Raw genomic sequence first — 27544 nt, forward strand, 5'->3', positions numbered from 1 at the left:
CAAAGCAGCTGTTTTCTCCAGGTGAATTGATCTCTGTTGCTTAGATATCAGTTGTAATAGCAAGATCGCTACCTGGAGTTTGGCAACCTTCCTAGAGATAACTTAGCCCCTGACCCCAGCTCAGTGGTAGGTTTCAAATAATTTAATAACCGGTTCTGGTGGTGGAATTCAAATAATTTAACAACTGGTTGTTTACAAACACCATTTTAACAACCAGTTCTGCCGAAGTGGTGCGAACCGGCTGAATCCTATCACTGCCCCCACCCAAATTCCCAGAAACAGTTTGACTGTGTTCCCATAATCTTCTTTTTGGGTTAGCTGCCAGTTCCTGCTATTTCATGAAGCCTTCAGGAAGAATTATGGCCACTGGAATGAAAAGCTGGAAATGTATGTTTTGCTATTTCTTTGCACAGTCTAATTTTATCCCGGGTCTTCCAGATATTTTTTTTGTGTGTAAATAGATATTTCCTAATCGACCTGAGATGTGTCTGTTTGTGGTGTTCTTACAACAAGGATAAAAAGTTATGTTGCTAATATTACACACTTTATCAAATGCATAATGGACTGTTTTACTACAAATTCATTTTCTGGGCCACCTTTCACTAACCCAATCGCATGACAAAAGAAGCACAGGGGAAATCCAGCAACGTAGCTAAAACAGGAAATAAAACCATGGTACACATTTTTCTTTCTACACAATACGTGCAATTGTAATGGATGCCATGTTTTGGCGGAAGGAGAACAGCAAGTTCTTAGCCATGGCATAGTTGTGGTTTGAACTTGAGCGATATTACACTCCTGTCGCTTCAGCAGAAGTGTTTTCTCAGATCCGGAGGAACAAATCAGCTTAGCCCTGTCAGTTTATTGCATGAAAAATAAAGATCTATAATTGCAGAAGGGCCCTTGGGTGGAGTAAGTTATGTTTTGAAGTACTTCTCCGAGGCTTGAGAGACAGATGTCCAGTCCTAGAGAATCTCAGGAATGCTCATTTCCCTTTTTGGCCATATCTCTGTTTCTTTTGGGGGGGACCCCAAAATCTCACTCTCAGTGACGGGCCTCCAAGGTTTCGTTCATCTGGAATGCCGATGAGCGCTCCATGAACTCCTTCTATAAACGAAACCTCCCCCCCCCCCCGCTTCGTTGAGAAACACCTGTTTAAACTTGCCAAACAGGTTAATATTTTTTTCATTCCCTCTCTTCATTCCCCTCCCTCTGGCGATGCACGGAGAACAGGTTGTGGAGTTTCAAAACAGAGCGACTGCTCAGCACCGTCAAGCGTGAGCCGCAACACCGACGCCGGGAATAGGGAGAAGCCCCCTCAGACAACAACAGGAAAAGACCCATTTCCCAGAAGTGGAAGAAAAGTCAACCGGCACTGAGGATGGCTCCTATCCCCTTCCTTCAACTGGCATGATCCTAAGAAAACCGAAACCTGAATGTCAACAGCTTGCTTTATTTCTGTAACTCCCTGACAGCTTTGCTGTTAAGAAGGGAAGCCTGAGCCGGCTGGCAGAAGTTCTTGCCTTTGACCTGGTGGGTCACTTTGGTTATAAAGTCTGCAGGACAGAAACATTTTTTTTGACAGCTGCAGCAGCTGAACATCCGGATCCCCCTTTGCAGCATGGTTGGGCAGCTACTCTTCTTCTTGTTGGCCGTGTCTGGTAAGTCAGTGGTCCGTTTCGCTCTCGGTTTGTTTTGCCCCCACTCCCTGCACATCGCCACACACGTACGATTTTCGGCTCCTCTTCTTTCCCCAGATGAGAGAACCCGTTTTGTCACTACTTATTTTTCCCAAGAGACCGACTTAACGAGTAATTGGGTAATGATAGTTTTGCCTAATCTCTGCTTTGCTTTGGCGAGATGCTTTGGGGTGGGAAAAAACACCCTCCTGGAGTTTTGTTCCGGGGGGCCACCCACCCATTCTTTGTGTACCTGGTGAGAAAGGTGCAGAGAGCGAAGACGTTCTTGGGAAACTTCTGTGTTGCCCCCCTGATTTTTGATGTGCTTCTTAGGCTAAAAGAGTCTTTGCTAGATGTGGCTTGGTTCTGAACAGCGGATGTTTCCGTGGAGATGAGCTCCAAACAAAGATGCTATGGGGGGTGGATGAGGCAGAAGTGTGAAGCGAGCTTGAAGGTCTCTGATGTTCCAAACGTCTCTTGGGAAAAACAGGAACCCCACCCTCTTTCTTGCCTCTTTGGGAAGGTGAGCTGTAAGTTGGTTCTCTTCTTTCTTCCCTTGGCTGGAAGGGAAGGTGAAGGAGAAATGGTCATTTAGAACCACTTGCCAGCTGTTTGTCCCTCATTCCTGGACCTGTCACAGCATCCTGACCCACTGCGTTCATACCTGCCTTGCAAATGTGTTGACAGGAGAAGATGCATATTTGATGCTAAAACAGCGCAGCAGCCACGCCAAGGGGGAAAGTTGGCGACACTTGTGGCAGTGGGGTGGAGAGAGAAGTAGGATGACCTTTCAGCTGAATAAACCCCTTACTGGAAATAATAATGCTCAATCCCAACAATCCCAATATTGCTTTCAGTTTCTCTCCAAAGATGTCAACACGAGAATACGCGCGTATGTGTGGAAGGGAGCATTCGCTGGGGGGAAAACTATTCAATTTCAAGAAGCAAATATTTGCTGCAATGAACAAGACTGTTGGGAAAATGCCATTTTATGTTCTGTCTTTCACAACATCGGCATTTACTTTGCCTCCCACACACCAGGGAGCCTCGGTTATAATGCCGAGCTTGCGTCAGGACGTGGTTCGGATTGCGCCCGCTGTTCTGTGGCATCTCTCTTGTTTTCTGTGCAGACTGTTCACGAGGAAGCCATGGAAGGCATTGTGTATGGGTTGCAGTGTGCGGTGGTTTGTTGTTTGTACATTTTAGAAACTCATAATTCCAGCAATCTGGAGTACAGAAACCAGAGCAGGGAGTGAACTCATTTCAGTAATGGGAATGACTGACCGTCACCTGAGTTAAATAAGGATGCTGAAAAGGGTCAGAAGCGTTTGGTTGCTTTGCACACGGAGTTTGCATTTCCAGGCATCCAATCTGAACGTCAGGCCCTGCCCTAGGGAAAGCAAAGAGTGCTCCTGTGAGTGTGCAGAGTAGGGTTGTCCTTGTAACTGATAGCCTCCCAAAAGGCAAAAGTTAGTCTGGAGAGGCTTTTCCTCATTGGTTAAAAAAAGATTCACCTCTTTAAATTCTATAGGTCGGGTGACTGTCACAGGAGCACTGCCAGGGTCAGGAAAAGAATTAGCTGACACTGCTCACAAGGGTTGGGTGGCAACCCACACGCGGAACGCTCTGCCCTCTTTGCTGAGTCATCGCAACCAGCTCCCCCAGTTTGGTCTTGGGGGAAAAAAAGATTTTCTGGTGTTTCGAGCTGGATGGACCTCCCAACCGGACTCTGCATTTAGATCTGGGGGTCTCTTGCAGCAGGCCACAGGACTGCTTTGCCTCCCTCCCTCCCAGCAGTGGCGGAGTGGCTTGGCACAGAGATGTTAAAACAACAAAGGGTTGCAGCCCTGCGAGAGTTGCTGACTCGGGGTTTACGCCTTCCACAATAACTGGAGGGCCCCAACACAGCAGTGAGTCACAGAGACCAGTTTGGGAAAGGCTGCAGGGTTGAAAGAGTCCGCGGAGTCTAGGGCAGCCAGTTTTCCGTGACCTCAGACCTTGAGGCTCAAGAGCAGATCAGAAAGGTTATCAGAGCAAGATGGGGTTGTAGAGGGGTTGCTGGTGGGGGACAGTGGAGTCTAGTCAGCCAGCGTGGTTAAGAGCAGGTACGCTATAATCCGGAGAACCGGGTTTGATTCCCCGTCGGCCACTTGAGCTGTGGAGGCTTATCTGGTGAACCAGATTAGCTTGTGCGCCCCAACACATGCCATCTGGGTGACCTTGGGCTAGTCACAGTTCTTTGTGGGGGGGGGGGTGGGGGGGGGGGGGGGGGGGGGGGGGGGGGGGGGGGGGGGGGGGGGGCGTGGGGGGGGGGGGGGGTGCGGGGGGGGGGGGGGTGGGGGTGGGGGCGGGGGGAGGGGGGGGGGGGGGGGACGGGGGGGAGGGGGGTGGGGGGGGTGGGGGGGGGTGCGGCCGGGGGCAGGGGGTGGGGGGGGGGGTGGCGGGGGGGGGGGGGTTGGGGAGGTGGGGGGAGGGGGGGGGGGGGGGTGGGGGGGTGGGTGGGTGGGGGGGGGGGGGGGTGGGGGGGGGGGGGGGTGGGGGGGGGGGGGGGTGGGGGGGGGGGGGGGTGGGGGGGGGGGGGGGTGGGGGGGGGGGGGGGTGGGGGGGGGGGGGGGTGGGGGGGGGGGGGGGTGGGGGGGGGGGGGGGTGGGGGGGGGGGGGGGTGGGGGGGGGGGGGGGTGGGGGGGGGGGGGGGTGGGGGGGGGGGGGGGTGGGGGGGGGGGGGGGTGGGGGGGGGGGGGGGTGGGGGGGGGGGGGGGTGGGGGGGGGGGGGGGTGGGGGGGGGGGGGGGTGGGGGGGGGGGGGGGTGGGGGGGGGGGGGGGTGGGGGGGGGGGGGGGTGGGGGGGGGGGGGGGTGGGGGGGGGGGGGGGTGGGGGGGGGGGGGGGTGGGGGGGGGGGGGGGTGGGGGGGGGGGGGGGTGGGGGGGGGGGGGGGTGGGGGGGGGGGGGGGTGGGGGGGGGGGGGGGTGGGGGGGGGGGGGGGTGGGGGGGGGGGGGGGTGGGGGGGGGGGGGGGTGGGGGGGGGGGGGGGTGGGGGGGGGGGGGGGTGGGGGGGGGGGGGGGTGGGGGGGGGGGGGGGTGGGGGGGGGGGGGGGTGGGGGGGGGGGGGGGTGGGGGGGGGGGGGGGTGGGGGGGGGGGGGGGTGGGGGGGGGGGGGGGTGGGGGGGGGGGGGGGTGGGGGGGGGGGGGGGTGGGGGGGGGGGGGGGTGGGGGGGGGGGGGGGTGGGGGGGGGGGGGGGTGGGGGGGGGGGGGGGTGGGGGGGGGGGGGGGTGGGGGGGGGGGGGGGTGGGGGGGGGGGGGGGTGGGGGGGGGGGGGGGTGGGGGGGGGGGGGGGTGGGGGGGGGGGGGGGTGGGGGGGGGGGGGGGTGGGGGGGGGGGGGGGTGGGGGGGGGGGGGGGTGGGGGGGGGGGGGGGTGGGGGGGGGGGGGGGTGGGGGGGGGGGGGGGTGGGGGGGGGGGGGGGTGGGGGGGGGGGGGGGTGGGGGGGGGGGGGGGTGGGGGGGGGGGGGGGTGGGGGGGGGGGGGGGTGGGGGGGGGGGGGGGTGGGGGGGGGGGGGGGTGGGGGGGGGGGGGGGTGGGGGGGGGGGGGGGTGGGGGGGGGGGGGGGTGGGGGGGGGGGGGGGTGGGGGGGGGGGGGGGTGGGGGGGGGGGGGGGTGGGGGGGGGGGGGGGTGGGGGGGGGGGGGGGTGGGGGGGGGGGGGGGTGGGGGGGGGGGGGGGTGGGGGGGGGGGGGGGTGGGGGGGGGGGGGGGTGGGGGGGGGGGGGGGTGGGGGGGGGGGGGGGTGGGGGGGGGGGGGGGTGGGGGGGGGGGGGGGTGGGGGGGGGGGGGGGTGGGGGGGGGGGGGGGTGGGGGGGGGGGGGGGTGGGGGGGGGGGGGGGTGGGGGGGGGGGGGGGTGGGGGGGGGGGGGGGTGGGGGGGGGGGGGGGTGGGGGGGGGGGGGGGTGGGGGGGGGGGGGGGTGGGGGGGGGGGGGGGTGGGGGGGGGGGGGGGTGGGGGGGGGGGGGGGTGGGGGGGGGGGGGGGTGGGGGGGGGGGGGGGTGGGGGGGGGGGGGGGTGGGGGGGGGGGGGGGTGGGGGGGGGGGGGGGTGGGGGGGGGGGGGGGTGGGGGGGGGGGGGGGTGGGGGGGGGGGGGGGTGGGGGGGGGGGGGGGTGGGGGGGGGGGGGGGTGGGGGGGGGGGGGGGTGGGGGGGGGGGGGGGTGGGGGGGGGGGGGGGTGGGGGGGGGGGGGGGTGGGGGGGGGGGGGGGTGGGGGGGGGGGGGGGTGGGGGGGGGGGGGGGTGGGGGGGGGGGGGGGTGGGGGGGGGGGGGGGTGGGGGGGGGGGGGGGTGGGGGGGGGGGGGGGTGGGGGGGGGGGGGGGTGGGGGGGGGGGGGGGTGGGGGGGGGGGGGGGTGGGGGGGGGGGGGGGTGGGGGGGGGGGGGGGTGGGGGGGGGGGGGGGTGGGGGGGGGGGGGGGTGGGGGGGGGGGGGGGTGGGGGGGGGGGGGGGTGGGGGGGGGGGGGGGTGGGGGGGGGGGGGGGTGGGGGGGGGGGGGGGTGGGGGGGGGGGGGGGTGGGGGGGGGGGGGGGTGGGGGGGGGGGGGGGTGGGGGGGGGGGGGGGTGGGGGGGGGGGGGGGTGGGGGGGGGGGGGGGTGGGGGGGGGGGGGGGTGGGGGGGGGGGGGGGTGGGGGGGGGGGGGGGTGGGGGGGGGGGGGGGTGGGGGGGGGGGGGGGTGGGGGGGGGGGGGGGTGGGGGGGGGGGGGGGTGGGGGGGGGGGGGGGTGGGGGGGGGGGGGGGTGGGGGGGGGGGGGGGTGGGGGGGGGGGGGGGTGGGGGGGGGGGGGGGTGGGGGGGGGGGGGGGTGGGGGGGGGGGGGGGTGGGGGGGGGGGGGGGTGGGGGGGGGGGGGGGTGGGGGGGGGGGGGGGTGGGGGGGGGGGGGGGTGGGGGGGGGGGGGGGTGGGGGGGGGGGGGGGTGGGGGGGGGGGGGGGTGGGGGGGGGGGGGGGTGGGGGGGGGGGGGGGTGGGGGGGGGGGGGGGTGGGGGGGGGGGGGGGTGGGGGGGGGGGGGGGTGGGGGGGGGGGGGGGTGGGGGGGGGGGGGGGTGGGGGGGGGGGGGGGTGGGGGGGGGGGGGGGTGGGGGGGGGGGGGGGTGGGGGGGGGGGGGGGTGGGGGGGGGGGGGGGTGGGGGGGGGGGGGGGTGGGGGGGGGGGGGGGTGGGGGGGGGGGGGGGTGGGGGGGGGGGGGGGTGGGGGGGGGGGGGGGTGGGGGGGGGGGGGGGTGGGGGGGGGGGGGGGTGGGGGGGGGGGGGGGTGGGGGGGGGGGGGGGTGGGGGGGGGGGGGGGTGGGGGGGGGGGGGGGTGGGGGGGGGGGGGGGTGGGGGGGGGGGGGGGTGGGGGGGGGGGGGGGTGGGGGGGGGGGGGGGTGGGGGGGGGGGGGGGTGGGGGGGGGGGGGGGTGGGGGGGGGGGGGGGTGGGGGGGGGGGGGGGTGGGGGGGGGGGGGGGTGGGGGGGGGGGGGGGTGGGGGGGGGGGGGGGTGGGGGGGGGGGGGGGTGGGGGGGGGGGGGGGTGGGGGGGGGGGGGGGTGGGGGGGGGGGGGGGTGGGGGGGGGGGGGGGTGGGGGGGGGGGGGGGTGGGGGGGGGGGGGGGTGGGGGGGGGGGGGGGTGGGGGGGGGGGGGGGTGGGGGGGGGGGGGGGTGGGGGGGGGGGGGGGTGGGGGGGGGGGGGGGTGGGGGGGGGGGGGGGTGGGGGGGGGGGGGGGTGGGGGGGGGGGGGGGTGGGGGGGGGGGGGGGTGGGGGGGGGGGGGGGTGGGGGGGGGGGGGGGTGGGGGGGGGGGGGGGTGGGGGGGGGGGGGGGTGGGGGGGGGGGGGGGTGGGGGGGGGGGGGGGTGGGGGGGGGGGGGGGTGGGGGGGGGGGGGGGTGGGGGGGGGGGGGGGTGGGGGGGGGGGGGGGTGGGGGGGGGGGGGGGTGGGGGGGGGGGGGGGTGGGGGGGGGGGGGGGTGGGGGGGGGGGGGGGTGGGGGGGGGGGGGGGTGGGGGGGGGGGGGGGTGGGGGGGGGGGGGGGTGGGGGGGGGGGGGGGTGGGGGGGGGGGGGGGTGGGGGGGGGGGGGGGTGGGGGGGGGGGGGGGTGGGGGGGGGGGGGGGTGGGGGGGGGGGGGGGTGGGGGGGGGGGGGGGTGGGGGGGGGGGGGGGTGGGGGGGGGGGGGGGTGGGGGGGGGGGGGGGTGGGGGGGGGGGGGGGTGGGGGGGGGGGGGGGTGGGGGGGGGGGGGGGTGGGGGGGGGGGGGGGTGGGGGGGGGGGGGGGTGGGGGGGGGGGGGGGTGGGGGGGGGGGGGGGTGGGGGGGGGGGGGGGTGGGGGGGGGGGGGGGTGGGGGGGGGGGGGGGTGGGGGGGGGGGGGGGTGGGGGGGGGGGGGGGTGGGGGGGGGGGGGGGTGGGGGGGGGGGGGGGTGGGGGGGGGGGGGGGTGGGGGGGGGGGGGGGTGGGGGGGGGGGGGGGTGGGGGGGGGGGGGGGTGGGGGGGGGGGGGGGTGGGGGGGGGGGGGGGTGGGGGGGGGGGGGGGTGGGGGGGGGGGGGGGTGGGGGGGGGGGGGGGTGGGGGGGGGGGGGGGTGGGGGGGGGGGGGGGTGGGGGGGGGGGGGGGTGGGGGGGGGGGGGGGTGGGGGGGGGGGGGGGTGGGGGGGGGGGGGGGTGGGGGGGGGGGGGGGTGGGGGGGGGGGGGGGTGGGGGGGGGGGGGGGTGGGGGGGGGGGGGGGTGGGGGGGGGGGGGGGTGGGGGGGGGGGGGGGTGGGGGGGGGGGGGGGTGGGGGGGGGGGGGGGTGGGGGGGGGGGGGGGTGGGGGGGGGGGGGGGTGGGGGGGGGGGGGGGTGGGGGGGGGGGGGGGTGGGGGGGGGGGGGGGTGGGGGGGGGGGGGGGTGGGGGGGGGGGGGGGTGGGGGGGGGGGGGGGTGGGGGGGGGGGGGGGTGGGGGGGGGGGGGGGTGGGGGGGGGGGGGGGTGGGGGGGGGGGGGGGTGGGGGGGGGGGGGGGTGGGGGGGGGGGGGGGTGGGGGGGGGGGGGGGTGGGGGGGGGGGGGGGTGGGGGGGGGGGGGGGTGGGGGGGGGGGGGGGTGGGGGGGGGGGGGGGTGGGGGGGGGGGGGGGTGGGGGGGGGGGGGGGTGGGGGGGGGGGGGGGTGGGGGGGGGGGGGGGTGGGGGGGGGGGGGGGTGGGGGGGGGGGGGGGTGGGGGGGGGGGGGGGTGGGGGGGGGGGGGGGTGGGGGGGGGGGGGGGTGGGGGGGGGGGGGGGTGGGGGGGGGGGGGGGTGGGGGGGGGGGGGGGTGGGGGGGGGGGGGGGTGGGGGGGGGGGGGGGTGGGGGGGGGGGGGGGTGGGGGGGGGGGGGGGTGGGGGGGGGGGGGGGTGGGGGGGGGGGGGGGTGGGGGGGGGGGGGGGTGGGGGGGGGGGGGGGTGGGGGGGGGGGGGGGTGGGGGGGGGGGGGGGTGGGGGGGGGGGGGGGTGGGGGGGGGGGGGGGTGGGGGGGGGGGGGGGTGGGGGGGGGGGGGGGTGGGGGGGGGGGGGGGTGGGGGGGGGGGGGGGTGGGGGGGGGGGGGGGTGGGGGGGGGGGGGGGTGGGGGGGGGGGGGGGTGGGGGGGGGGGGGGGTGGGGGGGGGGGGGGGTGGGGGGGGGGGGGGGTGGGGGGGGGGGGGGGTGGGGGGGGGGGGGGGTGGGGGGGGGGGGGGGTGGGGGGGGGGGGGGGTGGGGGGGGGGGGGGGTGGGGGGGGGGGGGGGTGGGGGGGGGGGGGGGTGGGGGGGGGGGGGGGTGGGGGGGGGGGGGGGTGGGGGGGGGGGGGGGTGGGGGGGGGGGGGGGTGGGGGGGGGGGGGGGTGGGGGGGGGGGGGGGTGGGGGGGGGGGGGGGTGGGGGGGGGGGGGGGTGGGGGGGGGGGGGGGTGGGGGGGGGGGGGGGTGGGGGGGGGGGGGGGTGGGGGGGGGGGGGGGTGGGGGGGGGGGGGGGTGGGGGGGGGGGGGGGTGGGGGGGGGGGGGGGTGGGGGGGGGGGGGGGTGGGGGGGGGGGGGGGTGGGGGGGGGGGGGGGTGGGGGGGGGGGGGGGTGGGGGGGGGGGGGGGTGGGGGGGGGGGGGGGTGGGGGGGGGGGGGGGTGGGGGGGGGGGGGGGTGGGGGGGGGGGGGGGTGGGGGGGGGGGGGGGTGGGGGGGGGGGGGGGTGGGGGGGGGGGGGGGTGGGGGGGGGGGGGGGTGGGGGGGGGGGGGGGTGGGGGGGGGGGGGGGTGGGGGGGGGGGGGGGTGGGGGGGGGGGGGGGTGGGGGGGGGGGGGGGTGGGGGGGGGGGGGGGTGGGGGGGGGGGGGGGTGGGGGGGGGGGGGGGTGGGGGGGGGGGGGGGTGGGGGGGGGGGGGGGTGGGGGGGGGGGGGGGTGGGGGGGGGGGGGGGTGGGGGGGGGGGGGGGTGGGGGGGGGGGGGGGTGGGGGGGGGGGGGGGTGGGGGGGGGGGGGGGTGGGGGGGGGGGGGGGTGGGGGGGGGGGGGGGTGGGGGGGGGGGGGGGTGGGGGGGGGGGGGGGTGGGGGGGGGGGGGGGTGGGGGGGGGGGGGGGTGGGGGGGGGGGGGGGTGGGGGGGGGGGGGGGTGGGGGGGGGGGGGGGTGGGGGGGGGGGGGGGTGGGGGGGGGGGGGGGTGGGGGGGGGGGGGGGTGGGGGGGGGGGGGGGTGGGGGGGGGGGGGGGTGGGGGGGGGGGGGGGTGGGGGGGGGGGGGGGTGGGGGGGGGGGGGGGTGGGGGGGGGGGGGGGTGGGGGGGGGGGGGGGTGGGGGGGGGGGGGGGTGGGGGGGGGGGGGGGTGGGGGGGGGGGGGGGTGGGGGGGGGGGGGGGTGGGGGGGGGGGGGGGTGGGGGGGGGGGGGGGTGGGGGGGGGGGGGGGTGGGGGGGGGGGGGGGTGGGGGGGGGGGGGGGTGGGGGGGGGGGGGGGTGGGGGGGGGGGGGGGTGGGGGGGGGGGGGGGTGGGGGGGGGGGGGGGTGGGGGGGGGGGGGGGTGGGGGGGGGGGGGGGTGGGGGGGGGGGGGGGTGGGGGGGGGGGGGGGTGGGGGGGGGGGGGGGTGGGGGGGGGGGGGGGTGGGGGGGGGGGGGGGTGGGGGGGGGGGGGGGTGGGGGGGGGGGGGGGTGGGGGGGGGGGGGGGTGGGGGGGGGGGGGGGTGGGGGGGGGGGGGGGTGGGGGGGGGGGGGGGTGGGGGGGGGGGGGGGTGGGGGGGGGGGGGGGTGGGGGGGGGGGGGGGTGGGGGGGGGGGGGGGTGGGGGGGGGGGGGGGTGGGGGGGGGGGGGGGTGGGGGGGGGGGGGGGTGGGGGGGGGGGGGGGTGGGGGGGGGGGGGGGTGGGGGGGGGGGGGGGTGGGGGGGGGGGGGGGTGGGGGGGGGGGGGGGTGGGGGGGGGGGGGGGTGGGGGGGGGGGGGGGTGGGGGGGGGGGGGGGTGGGGGGGGGGGGGGGTGGGGGGGGGGGGGGGTGGGGGGGGGGGGGGGTGGGGGGGGGGGGGGGTGGGGGGGGGGGGGGGTGGGGGGGGGGGGGGGTGGGGGGGGGGGGGGGTGGGGGGGGGGGGGGGTGGGGGGGGGGGGGGGTGGGGGGGGGGGGGGGTGGGGGGGGGGGGGGGTGGGGGGGGGGGGGGGTGGGGGGGGGGGGGGGTGGGGGGGGGGGGGGGTGGGGGGGGGGGGGGGTGGGGGGGGGGGGGGGTGGGGGGGGGGGGGGGTGGGGGGGGGGGGGGGTGGGGGGGGGGGGGGGTGGGGGGGGGGGGGGGTGGGGGGGGGGGGGGGTGGGGGGGGGGGGGGGTGGGGGGGGGGGGGGGTGGGGGGGGGGGGGGGTGGGGGGGGGGGGGGGTGGGGGGGGGGGGGGGTGGGGGGGGGGGGGGGTGGGGGGGGGGGGGGGTGGGGGGGGGGGGGGGTGGGGGGGGGGGGGGGTGGGGGGGGGGGGGGGTGGGGGGGGGGGGGGGTGGGGGGGGGGGGGGGTGGGGGGGGGGGGGGGTGGGGGGGGGGGGGGGTGGGGGGGGGGGGGGGTGGGGGGGGGGGGGGGTGGGGGGGGGGGGGGGTGGGGGGGGGGGGGGGTGGGGGGGGGGGGGGGTGGGGGGGGGGGGGGGTGGGGGGGGGGGGGGGTGGGGGGGGGGGGGGGTGGGGGGGGGGGGGGGTGGGGGGGGGGGGGGGTGGGGGGGGGGGGGGGTGGGGGGGGGGGGGGGTGGGGGGGGGGGGGGGTGGGGGGGGGGGGGGGTGGGGGGGGGGGGGGGTGGGGGGGGGGGGGGGTGGGGGGGGGGGGGGGTGGGGGGGGGGGGGGGTGGGGGGGGGGGGGGGTGGGGGGGGGGGGGGGTGGGGGGGGGGGGGGGTGGGGGGGGGGGGGGGTGGGGGGGGGGGGGGGTGGGGGGGGGGGGGGGTGGGGGGGGGGGGGGGTGGGGGGGGGGGGGGGTGGGGGGGGGGGGGGGTGGGGGGGGGGGGGGGTGGGGGGGGGGGGGGGTGGGGGGGGGGGGGGGTGGGGGGGGGGGGGGGTGGGGGGGGGGGGGGGTGGGGGGGGGGGGGGGTGGGGGGGGGGGGGGGTGGGGGGGGGGGGGGGTGGGGGGGGGGGGGGGTGGGGGGGGGGGGGGGTGGGGGGGGGGGGGGGTGGGGGGGGGGGGGGGTGGGGGGGGGGGGGGGTGGGGGGGGGGGGGGGTGGGGGGGGGGGGGGGTGGGGGGGGGGGGGGGTGGGGGGGGGGGGGGGTGGGGGGGGGGGGGGGTGGGGGGGGGGGGGGGTGGGGGGGGGGGGGGGTGGGGGGGGGGGGGGGTGGGGGGGGGGGGGGGTGGGGGGGGGGGGGGGTGGGGGGGGGGGGGGGTGGGGGGGGGGGGGGGTGGGGGGGGGGGGGGGTGGGGGGGGGGGGGGGTGGGGGGGGGGGGGGGTGGGGGGGGGGGGGGGTGGGGGGGGGGGGGGGTGGGGGGGGGGGGGGGTGGGGGGGGGGGGGGGTGGGGGGGGGGGGGGGTGGGGGGGGGGGGGGGTGGGGGGGGGGGGGGGTGGGGGGGGGGGGGGGTGGGGGGGGGGGGGGGTGGGGGGGGGGGGGGGTGGGGGGGGGGGGGGGTGGGGGGGGGGGGGGGTGGGGGGGGGGGGGGGTGGGGGGGGGGGGGGGTGGGGGGGGGGGGGGGTGGGGGGGGGGGGGGGTGGGGGGGGGGGGGGGTGGGGGGGGGGGGGGGTGGGGGGGGGGGGGGGTGGGGGGGGGGGGGGGTGGGGGGGGGGGGGGGTGGGGGGGGGGGGGGGTGGGGGGGGGGGGGGGTGGGGGGGGGGGGGGGTGGGGGGGGGGGGGGGTGGGGGGGGGGGGGGGTGGGGGGGGGGGGGGGTGGGGGGGGGGGGGGGTGGGGGGGGGGGGGGGTGGGGGGGGGGGGGGGTGGGGGGGGGGGGGGGTGGGGGGGGGGGGGGGTGGGGGGGGGGGGGGGTGGGGGGGGGGGGGGGTGGGGGGGGGGGGGGGTGGGGGGGGGGGGGGGTGGGGGGGGGGGGGGGTGGGGGGGGGGGGGGGTGGGGGGGGGGGGGGGTGGGGGGGGGGGGGGGTGGGGGGGGGGGGGGGTGGGGGGGGGGGGGGGTGGGGGGGGGGGGGGGTGGGGGGGGGGGGGGGTGGGGGGGGGGGGGGGTGGGGGGGGGGGGGGGTGGGGGGGGGGGGGGGTGGGGGGGGGGGGGGGTGGGGGGGGGGGGGGGTGGGGGGGGGGGGGGGTGGGGGGGGGGGGGGGTGGGGGGGGGGGGGGGTGGGGGGGGGGGGGGGTGGGGGGGGGGGGGGGTGGGGGGGGGGGGGGGTGGGGGGGGGGGGGGGTGGGGGGGGGGGGGGGTGGGGGGGGGGGGGGGTGGGGGGGGGGGGGGGTGGGGGGGGGGGGGGGTGGGGGGGGGGGGGGGTGGGGGGGGGGGGGGGTGGGGGGGGGGGGGGGTGGGGGGGGGGGGGGGTGGGGGGGGGGGGGGGTGGGGGGGGGGGGGGGTGGGGGGGGGGGGGGGTGGGGGGGGGGGGGGGTGGGGGGGGGGGGGGGTGGGGGGGGGGGGGGGTGGGGGGGGGGGGGGGTGGGGGGCGGGCGGGGGGGGGGGGGGGGGGGGGGGGGGGGGGGGTGGGGGGGGGGGGGGGGGGGGGGCGGGGGGGTGCCGGGGGGGGGAGGTGGCGGGAGTGGGGTGGCGTGGGGGGGGGAGGGGGGGGGGGGGGGGGGGGGGGGGGGGGGGGGGGGGGGGGCGGGGGGGGGGTGGTGGGGGGGGGGGGGAGGGGGGGGGGCGGGCGAGGGGGGGGGGGGGGGGGGGAAGGGGGTGGGGGGGCGGGGGGGGGGGGGGGTGGGACAAGGACCGGCGCAGCGGCTGCGTCCTTGCCACAGCCCCGCCCAGGAATGCCCCGCCCCTGGAATGCCCGGCCATGCCCCCGTCGTGCCCCACCCAGCCCCATTGGCGCTACACCACAGTTTGAATCCCACCACCATGGGAACCTGTTACTAAAATTTTTGGATCCCACCACTGTCCCTACCCATATTTGATTGATGTGCCCATGCATGTACTGGAATTCTTCCACTTTCAGCCCCCTTCCTTGGGGTGTCCAGAAGTGAAATCTCTGAGCAGGAGTGGACACGCCTTCTTAACTCTGGAGCACAGCGAGAGCCCAGAACCACAATCGTGCCAGAGCGCACGGCTTCTTTGCCATTCCCCTCTATAAAAGTTGCTGAGTGTGTTCTGTAATAAACACAACCAGATCCACTGTGAGATTAAAAATTCTATTAAACCCTCATGCTTTCTCATTATTTATTAAAAGGAAGTGGTTTGGGTCAGTTTACTTTACGCACCTTGTTTTGGTAGCTGGCTCAGGTTGGGCTATTGCAGAGCAAGTTTATACAATGTACAGCAGGTAGAACAGACTCTTCCGCCCCATGAGGGGCATCAGGAACTGAAAATACCAATTCTTGCTGAAATGATGGATGCTAGGAATAGTTTGCCCCATTATACCCTCCAGTGTGTCACAGATGAAGAACAGGACATGATTATAAGTCCTGCCCACCTGTTCGTATGCCAAGAATCCCTTTGTGGACCTCACCCTCTTCACTATTACATGTTATGGCTCTTCTCCACCTCTTGTGCACTGGGTTCATTTATCTGCCATAGACTGTCTTAGGTCATTTACGCACTTATGGTTTCCTTTGCTTTCTGCCTACATTCTCTTCAGGTTGGATTTTCAGTTACACACACATTTCCCCCTCTTCAGAACTCACCGCGCTTCAGATCAGACTCTCTGTGCAGTTTCTGAAACTGGTGAAAGTGTGGCTTTTTGTCTCCCTCCACAGGGAGAGCAAGGGGAAGCAGCACATTCACAGCTTCCTTTGGTTTCCCTGCTCCCCCCTGCCATCCTGCACCCACTACTTCAGCCAGCATCTCGGGAGAAGCAGTGGGGCTTCTTTATTTTTTTAAAAATTTAAACAATGTAGCTCTATTGCATTGAAATGTGCTTCCCGCAAGCAGTAGGCAATTCCCCCCCCATTGGAGATTGCAGAAACACCAAGGAGGTGTGGGTAGGGGGGGCAGGCAACATGGCGGCTTGGCTTGGCTTGGCTTGGCTTGGTAGGAATACTGCGTAGATGAAAAAACACAGGAAAACCCACTGTGGAGCATACAGCCTCGAGATAAGTTCTGCGTGCATAAAGGGCCTTCGTATACTTAGTATTGTTCTTTTGGTTCAAGATATACTAGAAGAGCAAAACTGACCTATAAATAGTTCACAAAGAAAAAGGCTGGTGTGAAATAGCTGGCTGTGTACTGTGGCGCCTTAATGTTAATGTTCATTCATTTATGTGCATATGAGCTAGAGTTCAGGTGCAGACATGTCTATGAAGTGCACTGAGCTGCATTAATATCTACATATGTATTTATGCACATATGCACTAGAGTTCAGGTGTACCTATCCACTAAAACAAGGATTTAAGGTGCACCGGGATGCATTAATATTGATGCGCATGTATTTATGCACATACGCACTAGAGTTCTACCATGGAGAGTTAAACTCGAGGTCCACAGTTTCTTTCCCCACCCCATCATGTATATATTTTCGCTGTTGGAAGTTACACTGGGTGCTTCTGATAAAATGGGGCTCCGATTTAGTTAGGCTTGAATAAATCCGCTAGTCTTTCAAGCGCCGTGATGCTTCTCTTGGGCTCATTCCGCACATGCAGAATAATGCACTTTCAAACTGCCTTCAGTGCTCTTTGAAGCTGTGCAGGATGGCAAAATCCACTTGCAAACAGTTGTGAAAGTGGTTTGAAAATGCCTTTCTTGGTTTTATTGCTGGGGAGATAGCCAAGCCTCGAGGAACGATAACAGCAGCTTCTCATTGCAGCGACAGCTTCACGGTCCTTTACAGGACCCGGAAATGGGGAGTGGATGGGTTGTGCATGAGACCCGGCTGTGTGACTTGGAGACCTGTGGCAGAGCTGGGGCAATTCTGTAGGCGAGGCGAAAGTTGTTTGACAAGCAAAGTGCAATTTCCTCCTGCTCCTCCTGCTCCTCCTCCTCCAGCTCTGGTTGCAGGTGACTCTCTCCTGCCTAGCCGGTTCGCTGGGCTTGTTCCCTGGGGACCAGCTTCTCATTAAACAGGGTGGCAACTCCCTGCATCTTCAGCAATGGGCATGGTGCCCAGTAGCACTTTGCTCCCCATTGCGCCCCAAATCACTTGCCTGGGAAATGCCCCAGAATTGGCAACCTCGTGGGCAAACTCCCAAGAGGGTAACATTACCTTTGAGTGTTTCATTGAGGAGCGAACGGGGCATATTATAGCCTTAGACTATTAGAGCCAGCGTGGTATAGTGGTTAAGAGCAGGTGGATTCTAATCTGGAGAACTGGGTTTGAGTTCCCACTCCACCACCTGAGTGGCAGAGGCTTATCTGGTGGACCAGATGTGTTTCCGCAGTCCTACATTCCTGCTGCCTGACCTTGGGCTAGTCACAGTTCTCTCCGAACTCTCTCAGCCCCACCTACCTCACCAGGTGTCTGTTGTGGGGAGAGGAAGGGAAAGGAGCTTGTAAGCCACCTTGAGTCTCCTTACAGGAGAGAAAGGTGGGGTAGAAATCCAAACTCTTCTTCTAAACTCTTCTTTCGTAAGATCTCGGAAGTTGAGCAGGCTGAGTACTTGTATGTGGGGTGGTGGCGGAAGATCTGGTGGCGGAAGATCTGGGATTACAACAGGTTTCTTCCGCACATGCAGAATATGCACTTTCAATCCACTTTCACAACTGTTTGCAAGTGGATGTTGCCATTCCGTGCAGTAAAATCCAGCTGCAAAGTGCATTGAAAGTGGATTGAAAGTGCATTATTCTGCATGTGCGGAAGGGGCCCCAGAGCTCCAACTGACAGAAATCAGTTCCCCTGGAGATAACGGCCACTTTCGATGGAATTATACCCCACGGATATCCTTCTCCTCCCCAAACCCTGCCCTTCTCAGACTCCACCCCCAAACCTGCAGGTGTTTCCCATTCCAGAGTTGGCGACACTACTTGGAAGAGAGACCACCAAGGAAGGCTCTGAAGAGGAAAGCAATAGCAAACCACTGTGCTTCTCACTTGCCTTAAAAGGCCTTTGCGGGGATCGCCGTAAGTTGGCTGAGACTTGATAGCACTTTACATGTACACATTTAATTGGGGCAAGTTGGCTGTAATAATTGTTGCCTGTAATCATTATTAGGCCATTGGGCATGATGTGGAAGCACCAATAAGGGCACGGAAGGCAACAAATGGGTTCTTTAGTGAGGGAAGAAGCGCTTCATTTACATTTCGGCTTTGACAGCAAAGGAGCTCTCTGGAGCCAGCTGGCTCTGAAACAGGGAAGTGAAGCACATTTTGCTCCCCTGGAAGAGTTTCCTGCTGACACATATTTCCAGAGGTTGCAGAGTCCAGCCCCCAAATCTTGCTTTCTGCACAAGACAGAGCCTTGCCCCATTTCTAATAGGGAATAAACCCCGATCCAGGAAAGCGTAGATATGCTACTGCCCCATTGAAACCAAAGGGGCAAGCGAATCTGATTGTAGCGGGTGGGTCAATCGAGAACTCCTTGCCATGATGACTAAAAGGAATGCCCATGTTCAGAGGAAGTCTACCTCTGAATTCCATTTGCTGGAGGATCCATGAGCTTCAGGTCCTGCCTCTGAAGCTTGTCAGAGACAGCTGAACACTTGTTGTTGGGAACAGGAAGTCGGATTAAATGGGCGTTGGCTGCAATCCAATGAGGCCTTGCTAGGTTTTAGGTATTAGTTAAGCAAAACCTTCAGTTCCAAAGGAAGTCTACCTCTGGATACCATATACCGGAGTCAAATGGGCTTTCTTTTTGGTGCCTATGGTGCCCTTCATTTCCTGCTTTGTGGGCATTTCCTCCTTGTGGGCTATGTGGCATAGTGGATAGAATGTCAGTGTAGGATTCTGGGAGAGTCAGTTATGAATTCCAACTTTTGCCATGGAAGCTCGCTGGATGCCCTTGGGCCTGGTGCAACTCTCAGCCTGACCTACCTCACAGGGTTGTTGTGACAAAATGGATCAGGGGAGAATGATGTTCTAAGTCACTTTGAGTCCTAACTGGGGCAATGTAGAAGAGCTCTTGTGGTGCAGTGCTCAGAGTGACAGACAAGGATCTGGGTGACCCAGGTTCGATTCTCTGCAGAGCAATGGAAGCTTGCAGGCTGGCTTTGGGGACAGTCCCGTATGTGTATGTGTGTGTTAAGAGCTGTCAGTTGCTTCCAACTAACGATGAGCCTGTGACTCAATGTACTCCCAAATGTCCTCTTGTTAGCAGCCTTGCTCAGATCTTGCAAACTGAGCACCGTGGCTTCTTTTATAGGGTCTATCCATCTCATGTTGGGTCTTCCTCTTTCCCTGCTGCAGAGGTGGGATCCAGCAGGTTCTCACAGGTTCCCAAGAGTAGGTTACTAATTATTTGTGTGTGCTGAGAGGGGGTTACTAATTGGTGATTTTGCCACGTGATTTTTGCCTTAGTTACGCCCCTCCTCTCAGCAGTAGTACGCAGAACTTGAAGCAGTCTAGTAGTAGGTGCACCGGCGTGTGTGGCAGCCTGCGCCTGCATGCATTAGTTTCCTGCCCAAGGACTACAGGCGCCCGGCGATAGACGCGTCCTTGCCACAGCCCCACCCAGGAATGCCCCGCCCCTGGAATGCCCTGCCACGCCCTCGTCGTGCCCCACCCAGCCCCATTGGCACTACGCCACAGTTTGAATCCCACCACCATGGGAACCTGTTACTAAAATTTTTGGATCCCACCACTGTCCTGCTGCCTTTGACGTTTCCTAGCATGATTGTCTTTTGCAGTGTGTCTTGTCTCCTCATAATATGCCCAAAGTATGACAGTATCAGTTTAGTCATTTTAGCTTCTAGGAACATTTCAGGTTTGATTTGGTCCAGAACACACTTATTTGTTTTTTTGGCGGCCCACGGTATTTGTAACCCGCTCTCCCAACACCACATTTCAAAGGAATCTACTTTCTTCCTATAAGCTTTCTTCACTGTCCAGCTTTCCCACCCATCCTGTAATCTGAGCCTAACCTATAGGGTTGTTGTGAGGATAAGATGGAGGAGAAGAGAATGTGGCATGCTGCTTTGGCTTTTCAATGGGAACAAAGGTGGGATATAAATGCAATAAAATTAATGAAAATATGATACCCTTGTGCTGGACTGGAGCTGGAAGGTAGCTGCAGAGGCAGTTAAGTATTTGCTATAAGCGTCGGTGCCAGAACCTGCAAGTGTAGAAGCAGTGTACCTTAGAATACAAGCTGTTGCTGGGAACCACAATGGAGATGATTGCTTTGTTTTAATCCTGCCTGTGGGGCTTCTGGAAACAGGATGCTGAATTTGGTCGATCTCTAGACTTAACTAGCCAAGTCGTGTTTACTAACATGTCTGTCTCCCTGTACTGCTGTCTTCTGCCAGCGAGTGAAGACTTTTTATTTTGTTTTGTTTGGCATGCTCTCCCTAACTGTCATTAGTCCTCCTCCCTGCTTGTGCGCCTATATGTCTCTGTCAGGGGGTGTCAGCAATATGCTGGCAGGGGCTAATGGAAATCGTAGTCCACGAACATCTGGAGGGCCAGAGTTGGACACCCTGTGTTTATGTGCCTGTAAATAGTTTAAAATATTTTGCATTGAAGCTAGAAATATATGTGTGTGTGTATGTGTGTGTATACACTATACATAAACACACAGATCTCTCTCTCTCTCTCTCTCTCTCTCTCTCTCTCTCTCCCTCTCTGTCTGTCTGTCTGTCTGTCTGTCCGTCCGTCCGTCCGTCCATCCAGTGGTGGGATCCAAAAATTTTAGTAACAGGTTCCCATGGTGGTGGGATTCAAACTGTGGCATAGTGCCAGTGGGGCTGGGCGGAGGAACGGGGCACGACGGGGGCATGGCAGGGCATTCTGGGGGCGGGGCATTCCTGGGTGGGGCTGTGGCAAGGACGCAGCCGCTGTGCCGGTCCTTGGGCTGGAAATGAATGCACGCAGGCGCAGGCTGCCACGCACGCCGGTGCACCTCCTGCTAGACTGCTTCAAGTTCTGCACGCTACTGCTAAGAGGAGGGGCATAACTAAGGCAAAAATCACATGGCAAAATCACCAATTAGTAACCCCCTCTCGGCACACACAAATAATTAGTAACCTACTCTCGGGAACCTGTGAGAACCTGCTGGATCCCACCTCTCTCTCTCTCTCTCCCTCTCTCCCTCTCTCCCTCTCCCCCTCTCCCCCTCTCCCTCCCTCCCTCCCTCCCTCCCTCCCTCTCTCTCTCTCTCTCTCTCTCTCTCTCTCTCTCTCTCTCTATCTATCTATCTATCTCTATCTATCCTCTGTCTATCTATCCTCTGTCTATCTATCTATCTATCTATCTATCTATCTATCTATCTATCTATCTATCTATCTGTAATACGTGCACAAACACACACGCACGCACACACACACATCTAAAATTCTTGTTGTCCTGGGGGCCTTGAATTGGGTGGAGAAGTGCCATAGAAATATATTAAATAAATAAATTCCCGTTGACTTCCATGGGAATAAGGCACTTTCTCTGGATTGGGAGGGGGCGACAGTTGTTCATAGAGGCTTGTGCTTCCTGTGAATTTCATCATGGGATTCCTCGGAATGTTGCCCGTGTCTGGGACTCTCACAGCGGCACCATATAGGGGTTTAGGAAATGCTGCAGTAATTGTGACGCCCGTGGAGTGATAGCGATCAAATGTAGCAATGCTCCTCCAACCGGAAGGCCCAGTGATAAACCAGTCTCTTCTGGGTGAGTGCTTGCATGCAATTGTGCCTTCTCTGCAGTAATGAGCTGGCTTCCAGGCGTGTGAGGGGAGCAGGAGCTGATTCAGCCAGGCCTGTGCCTGATGTTGAAGCAAGAATCCCACAAACTATTTAAATGAAAGGAGGAGCTCGTTTGGCGTTTGTGTTTAAGGAAGGTGCCAGTCCTCATGAACAACTTCAGATCTCAAGTTTAACTCTTTTTTTAAAAATAGCAATCTGCCTCCAGATGCTACCAACAAGAACAGAAAGAGTGAGGTGGCCTTCAGCTGTTTATTGTATTGAGCATCTGGTTTTCAGTGGTACACTGCCTCTGCAGCTGGAGGTTCCATTTAAATGTAGCTTAGGGGCCAAGAGTGAACTACAGAATAGGCAGTCCTCTTTGCACAAGCTTTTTTGTAGTCACAGATTTATTGGGCAGTCTTAAACCAACCCCTCTCTCTCAGTTGCCCATCCGCAACCTTGAGATAATAACACTGGCCCATCTCACATGGTTGCTGTAAGGATTGCAGTGAGTCAATGTATATGCAGCTCTTTGAAAACATATGCAATAAAAATAATGGATAATAATTATAATCCATTTAGCTTCCTAAAAAGCCATGTAAACTGGTGATTATCTTCAGATCTTTTGACAGGGAGTCCCACAGTTAAGCATTGGGCCAACCATGGACCTATTGCAGGTCAGTTTTACTCGGTCCTATGACAGACTGAACACGTTTTCAGATTTGCTGGCACAAATTTTCAAAACTGTGCTAAGGAAACATACGTGGACTGTGGTTGGTCTCACTGCAGTGGAGTCCTGGCCGCTTATAAAATAGGAGGGCACGGCCATTAGAGGCTCCTGGAGAACGTGTCAGTTTTCTTTCGCCAATTTTGGAGGGGCTTCCTAAGCACTCCTGCCCTTGAACGACGCTGCTGGGGAGAACTCCTCCTCGGAAGATTTACATTAACCGCCACGAAAATCAAAGCCTCGTATTGAAAAGTTACAAAACTGGTGTGCCTGGAAAAGGAGGAGAGAGCATGTCCCTGGCCCGGCAGGGAAAATGCTGAAAAAGTTAATCTGAAACAGTGATGTCTTCATATGAGTCCCTGGGGGCAAAACTTGCCTTAAGGGACTTCACCAGGGATATCCCGAGAGACGGTGGCAGAGACTTTGCGATCAGCTTTGGAGGGACGCTAGCCTGCACTCAAACCACCTGCAGGTCAAGGCATAAGCCTCATGCACCTGATGCCCACGAAGAGGCAGGTTGATTGGCAGCGTGTCCTCCTCCCCGGAGCCAAACCCTGTCCTCTGCCTCCGCTCCTCTTTACTGAGAACGAGGGATGAGGGAGTGGAACGGAGGCTCCAGATCGCCTTTGTTTTCGCCTCTGGCTCCACCCGGATTCCTTTTCTCTCTCTCTCCTCTCCCTCTCTTCTTGTCTCAGTTTCTCCGGCAGCCTATTGTATGTGTCCAGACACATCCTTTCTCTAACCACATGCAATATCTGGGTACAAGGGAAGCTGGAATGGGCTCCACCCACTGACTCGTTCCCTTCTTTCTCGTCAGGGCTGCTGGCTCAGGGAGGAAAGCATGCACGGGGGAAGGTAGCAGAGGCTTGGCTAGGGGTGGGCCGGCGTGGCCACACGTCCTGCCCCATATGAGGGAAGATTGCGTTTTAATGCCAAGGGCTCCATCCACCCACTGGCATCCTTGGCAGAAGCCCTGGCACAAGAGGCAACCGTGTGGTTGCCCGCCAGGCTCTCCAGAGATGTGTACCCACTCGCCATGGTGAATAGCCAAAAAAAAATAATGCTACGTCATGTGCAGTGAGGAACAGTTTTACACCCTTCAGCCCTTCCCAGCTGAATGTAGGGACATGTTTGAAACACCCCAGTTCTCATTCTGGCCATTGCTTACCTGGTTTCTCTCCCCACCCTGGGCGGGACTGGCCATTAAGACTAGTAGTGTGCCAGTGGTCTGAGGGACTGCACTCTACCCAGAGACACCCCAGCCCTGACCAAGCCCAGGCATACAGGGTGGCTTTACACAGGGTGAGTGGGGGCCACTACTATCACAAGCCAATGGCCTCCACGTGAGTGTGATGCGATGGCCAAGAAAGCCAGTGCAATTCTGGCCTGTATCAATAGGAGTATAGTGTCTAGGGATGTAATTGTACCTCTCTCTTCTGCATTGGTTAGACCTCACCTGGAATACTGTGCACAGTTCTGGGCACTGCAATTCAAGAAGGACACTGACAAGCTGGAACATGTCCAGAGGAGGGCAACCAAAATGATAAAAGGTCTGGAATCCATGCCCTACAAGGCGAGACTTAGGGACCTGGGGATGTGAAGAGAAGGTTAAGAGCTGAAATGATAGCCATGGTTATATATGTGAAGGGGTGTCATGTTGGTGAGAGAGCAAGCTTGTTTTCTGCTGCTCCAGAGACTAGGACCAGGAGTAATGGGTTCAAGGTGAAGGAAAAGAGATTCCACCAAAACACCAGGAAAAATTTCCTGACAGCAAGGGCTGTTCGACAGTGGAATGCACTTCCTCGGAGGGTGGTGGAGTCTCCTTCTTTGGAGGTTTTTAGTGAGAGGCTGGATGGCCATCTGTGAGGAGTGCTTTGATTGTGTGTTCCTTCGTGGCACGGGGTTGGACTTGATGGGGTCTCTTCCAACTCTATGATTCTGTGACTCATGAGAGGCCGGCTGGAGCTTCTGCCACCTGTTGGTGGCTTTTGCCATAGGTGAGGTGGGTATGAGCCAGGAGATGCCACTGCTGCTGCCATGAGTTGCTGGCCCCTGCTTGATGCGAGACAGGTGACTTCTCCTCCCCCTCTCCCTCCATCAGAAGGTGGGGCTGTGAACATCCCAGTTCCCCCCTGGCCACACCATAAGGATGCCTGAAGGTAACGTGAATCCATCTGTCCATTTTCCCATTCATTTAGAACAGTGATTTCCACAATGGTGCTATAACACCTGCCAAAGTATGGCCATGGTCATGTATGGATGTGTTCAAGAAAAGGGGTATCAAACTCGTGGCCCTCTAGATGTTCTTGAACTACAATTGCCATCAGTTCCTCCCAACATGAGCATTGGCTATACTGGCAAGGGCTGCTGGGAATTGTAGTTCATGAACATCTGGAGGGCCTAGATGTATCCATTTCCCATTCAGAGCCTCGTTTTTTGTGTTTGGCTTGATTCTGAAAATGCTGCAGTGCTGTTTTTAGAGCTTCCAAATGGCATAATGATGCATTCGTGCACCTTCTAGCTTTCCCCCCACGCTGCTGCAATCTTTCCGGAACCTGCTTTGCTACGACTTGTTTAGGAAAGATTGCAAAGAGGGATGGATGGACAAGAAAGTGCAGATTTCCCGCAGCTCTGCCTACAGCAACGTTCTCCCTACCCCAGTCACTCCCCATCTCCATGCCACCTGAGGATTTAAAAAAAACTGCATGGGTAATTGACAAATCGCTATAGCATTATAACACTATAGAGCAGTGATGGCGAACCTTTTCGAGACCGAGTGCCCAAATTGCAACACAAAACCCACTTATTTATCGCAAAGTGCCAACATGGCAATTTGACCTGAATACTGAGGTTTTAGTTTTGAAAAAAACGGTTTGCTCTGAGGCACGCATTACTCAGGAGTAAGCTTGGTGAAGCAACCGTGCAATCCTTCAAATGGGTGAATCACGACTCTAGGAGGGTTTACTCAGAAGCAAGGCCAGCCTAGATATGTGTGTGTGTGTGTGGGAGGGGGGTGATTTTCCGCTCCCCCTACATGATGAACACTGTGCGCGCGTGCCTACAGATAGGGCTCTGAGTGCCACCTCTGGCATGCGTGCCATAGGTTCGCCACCACTGCTATAGAGATACATCAGTTACCAATTAAGGGGTGGGGGACAGAAAAACCCCATGGCTGGGATAGGGGTCACTGCAAAGAAAAGGGGCAGGGAAACTGCCAGTTCTGAGTTGGAAAATATCTGCAGATTTTGGAGGTGGAGCCTGGGGAGTTTGGTGAGAGGAGAGATCTCAGCAGAGATAATGCCATAGAGTCCGTCCTCTGAAGCAGCCATTTCCTCCCCAGGAATCTGTTGTCTGGAGATCAGTTGTAATAGTTGGAGATCTCCAGGCCCCACCTGGAGGTTGGCAACCCAGCCATGTGGAAGCCCTGCTGTATCGCTTTCACCGACAAAATCCTTGTTGCTGTGCAGAGGCAGGCTTAGTCAAAAGGCCAAGACAGACGGGCGTTACGGATCTTTGCCCATCGGTAGTTGTGCACACGGGCAGCCCAGACGTTTAATCGAGTCATGCAGTAAAGGGAAAGGAGTATATGCCTTCAGCTCCTTTGACAATTGTCCAGGAGCTTTGGTTGGTGCACAAGGCACAGGCTAGGATTTCAGAGGTAGCCACCGTGATGGATGTGTTGTTGCGCCAATTCTTCATTCAGTGTGTCGGCTCCTCATTTGTTTCCAGGCTTGATGTAAAACTAGGGGCCTTTCCCCACTTACCTTAAGCCCTGCGCTACTCTCCTCAAGTAGCGCGGGGTCCCCCGGCACTCCCCACGACAGTGGTGGCGACAGCGCAACAGCCCCGATGCTGCCGCTGTTGCGCCCCCTCAGCTCGCGGCATCCCTGGCGCTCTTGTAAACGGCGCCTTTAGATGACCCCCGGGCGCACGCCACGGATGCCGTGCGCTGAGAGCAGCGCGTGGCATAGGGGGGATCGTGAAGAGTGGGGAAACGCCCTAGGTTTCAGTTTTAAAGCCGCCAGTGGCCTGGATCCCAAGTATTAAGAGAATCTGGGTTTTAATGTATTTTTAATGATGGTTTTAAGGTGGTTGTATCATTTTTATGATTGTACCGTGCCCAGGGACTTCGGTGATGGGCGAGAAATAAGTACAAAGGTAAGTAAATAAAAATCAATAAATAAAATAAAATCTGGTTCATTCAGTGAACCTGCCTGTGATTATCAGCCAGTGCTGAGACTGCATCATCATATGATGGGCACTTGTGACAGGATTTGTTTGTAGTCACTGCCCCAAGTCTTTGGAAGCCCTTGCCACAGGAAGTGCAGTCATTTCCACCTCTTTTGGTCTTCCGGTATAATTTATAAACATCCCTATTCCCACAAGAGTTAGTGAGAAATGATTCCTCAGATTGCATGCTTCCTTCTTTACTGTTGATTCCTTAAAATTTAGACTGCAAGTTCCTTGAGGGCAGAGACCTGCCTGTTTTTGTTTGTTTGGGATTATGCTGTTCTGTGGGATGTAGTGAATGCATTTTGTTTGTCTGCTTGATTAACTTGCAATAATGGGTATAAATTACAAGTGGAAAGGTACCGGCTGGACATGGGGGAGAAAAAATTAGAGTGAGAATAGTTCGGCAATGGAACTGAATGCCTAGTGGCCTGTGTAGCCAAGAGCAGCAGTGGTGTAGTGGTTAAGAGCAGGTGTACTCTAATCTGGAGGAACCGGGTTTGATTCCCTGCTCTGCCGCTTGAGCTGTGGAGGCTGATCTGGGGAATTTGGATTAGCCTGTGCACTCCCACAGCTGGGTGACCTTGGGCTAGTAACAGCTCTTCTGAGCTCTCTCAGCCTTACCAACCTCACAGGGTGTTTGTTGAGAGGGGAGAATGGAAAGGAGTTTGTAAGCCCCTTTGAGTATCCTTACAGGGAAGAAAGGGGGGATATAAATTCAACTCCTCCTCCTCCTCCTCCTCCTCCTCCTCCTCCCCTCCTCCTCCTTCTTCTTCTTCTAACTCTATGATTCTATTATTTAAATCAGTCCTGTGCCATCTGTCCTGTCTCAAAGGTCTTTTCTGTACAACCAAAATAAGGCATCCTGAGGATGTCTTAAACAAACTTGTCTCATTTTTTTTTGTCCGCACAGTGTGGACAAAAATTAAGCGTTTAGGGAGACAGCCCCCCCCCTCCCCGCATGTTTATTTTTCCCAGCCTACTTAAATCCTGTTACTTTTATTTTCCTCACCGGCAATTTGCTGCTTGCCTCCGCCATACCCTCCTTCCCCATACCCCCCTTCCCCCTGCGCGGGGCCATCAAAAGGCGCCATTAAGAAGAGCGCCTGGGATGCTGCGCGCTGAGGGGCGCGACAGCAGCAGCTTCGGGGCGGCTGCGCTGTCACCGCCCCTCTCAGTGGGGAGTGCCAAGGGACCCCGCGCTACTCTCCTGGAGTAGCGCGGGGCTTAAGGTAAGTGGGGAAAGGCCCAAAGAAGGCCAAAGCTGTTTGAATGCTAAACCTGCATCAGAAGTCAGATTCAGTGAAGACTCTGCCCAGAGGAGCTTACAGTTATGACCATGTCATCAAAAGTCACAACAAAAAAACCATCATTCAATGTTCTGTCCTCTGACAAACAAGGACAGGAAGGTCTTTTAGGAGGTACCTAGAATTGAACCTGGGACCTTTTACCAGCAAAGCAGCTGCTTTTCCAGTCTTGGAGCCAAGATACACAAATCTGTTAATCAGTCCCCATCTCTAAAGTTTCTCTCTCCCACTGCCCTTTGGAGCATGTGCATTTTTCATTTAAATACATCAAGTGGGCCTCTTATCTTTATGGCTTCCATAATGTACGAGCACGTAAAGTTGCCTTACAGTAAGACTTCAAAGGTTTTTCAAAGACCTTTGG

General features: G+C 65.0%; 1 protein-coding gene across 1 annotated transcript in view; it reads left to right on the forward strand.

The window, feature by feature from the left end:
- Positions 1 to 1251: 1251 nt before the first annotated feature.
- Positions 1252 to 27544, forward strand: part of NECTIN4 (nectin cell adhesion molecule 4) — a 137554-nt gene continuing 111261 nt past the window's right edge. The window contains exon 1 of the mRNA XM_048482839.1: positions 1252 to 1661. Within this exon, the coding sequence (XP_048338796.1) occupies positions 1622 to 1661 (40 nt within the window). The 5' untranslated portion in view covers positions 1252 to 1621. The remainder of the gene's footprint in view (positions 1662 to 27544) is intronic.

Source organism: Sphaerodactylus townsendi, linkage group LG01 (assembly GCF_021028975.2).
Source record: "Sphaerodactylus townsendi isolate TG3544 linkage group LG01, MPM_Stown_v2.3, whole genome shotgun sequence".
Taxonomy (NCBI): domain Eukaryota; kingdom Metazoa; phylum Chordata; class Lepidosauria; order Squamata; family Sphaerodactylidae; genus Sphaerodactylus; species Sphaerodactylus townsendi.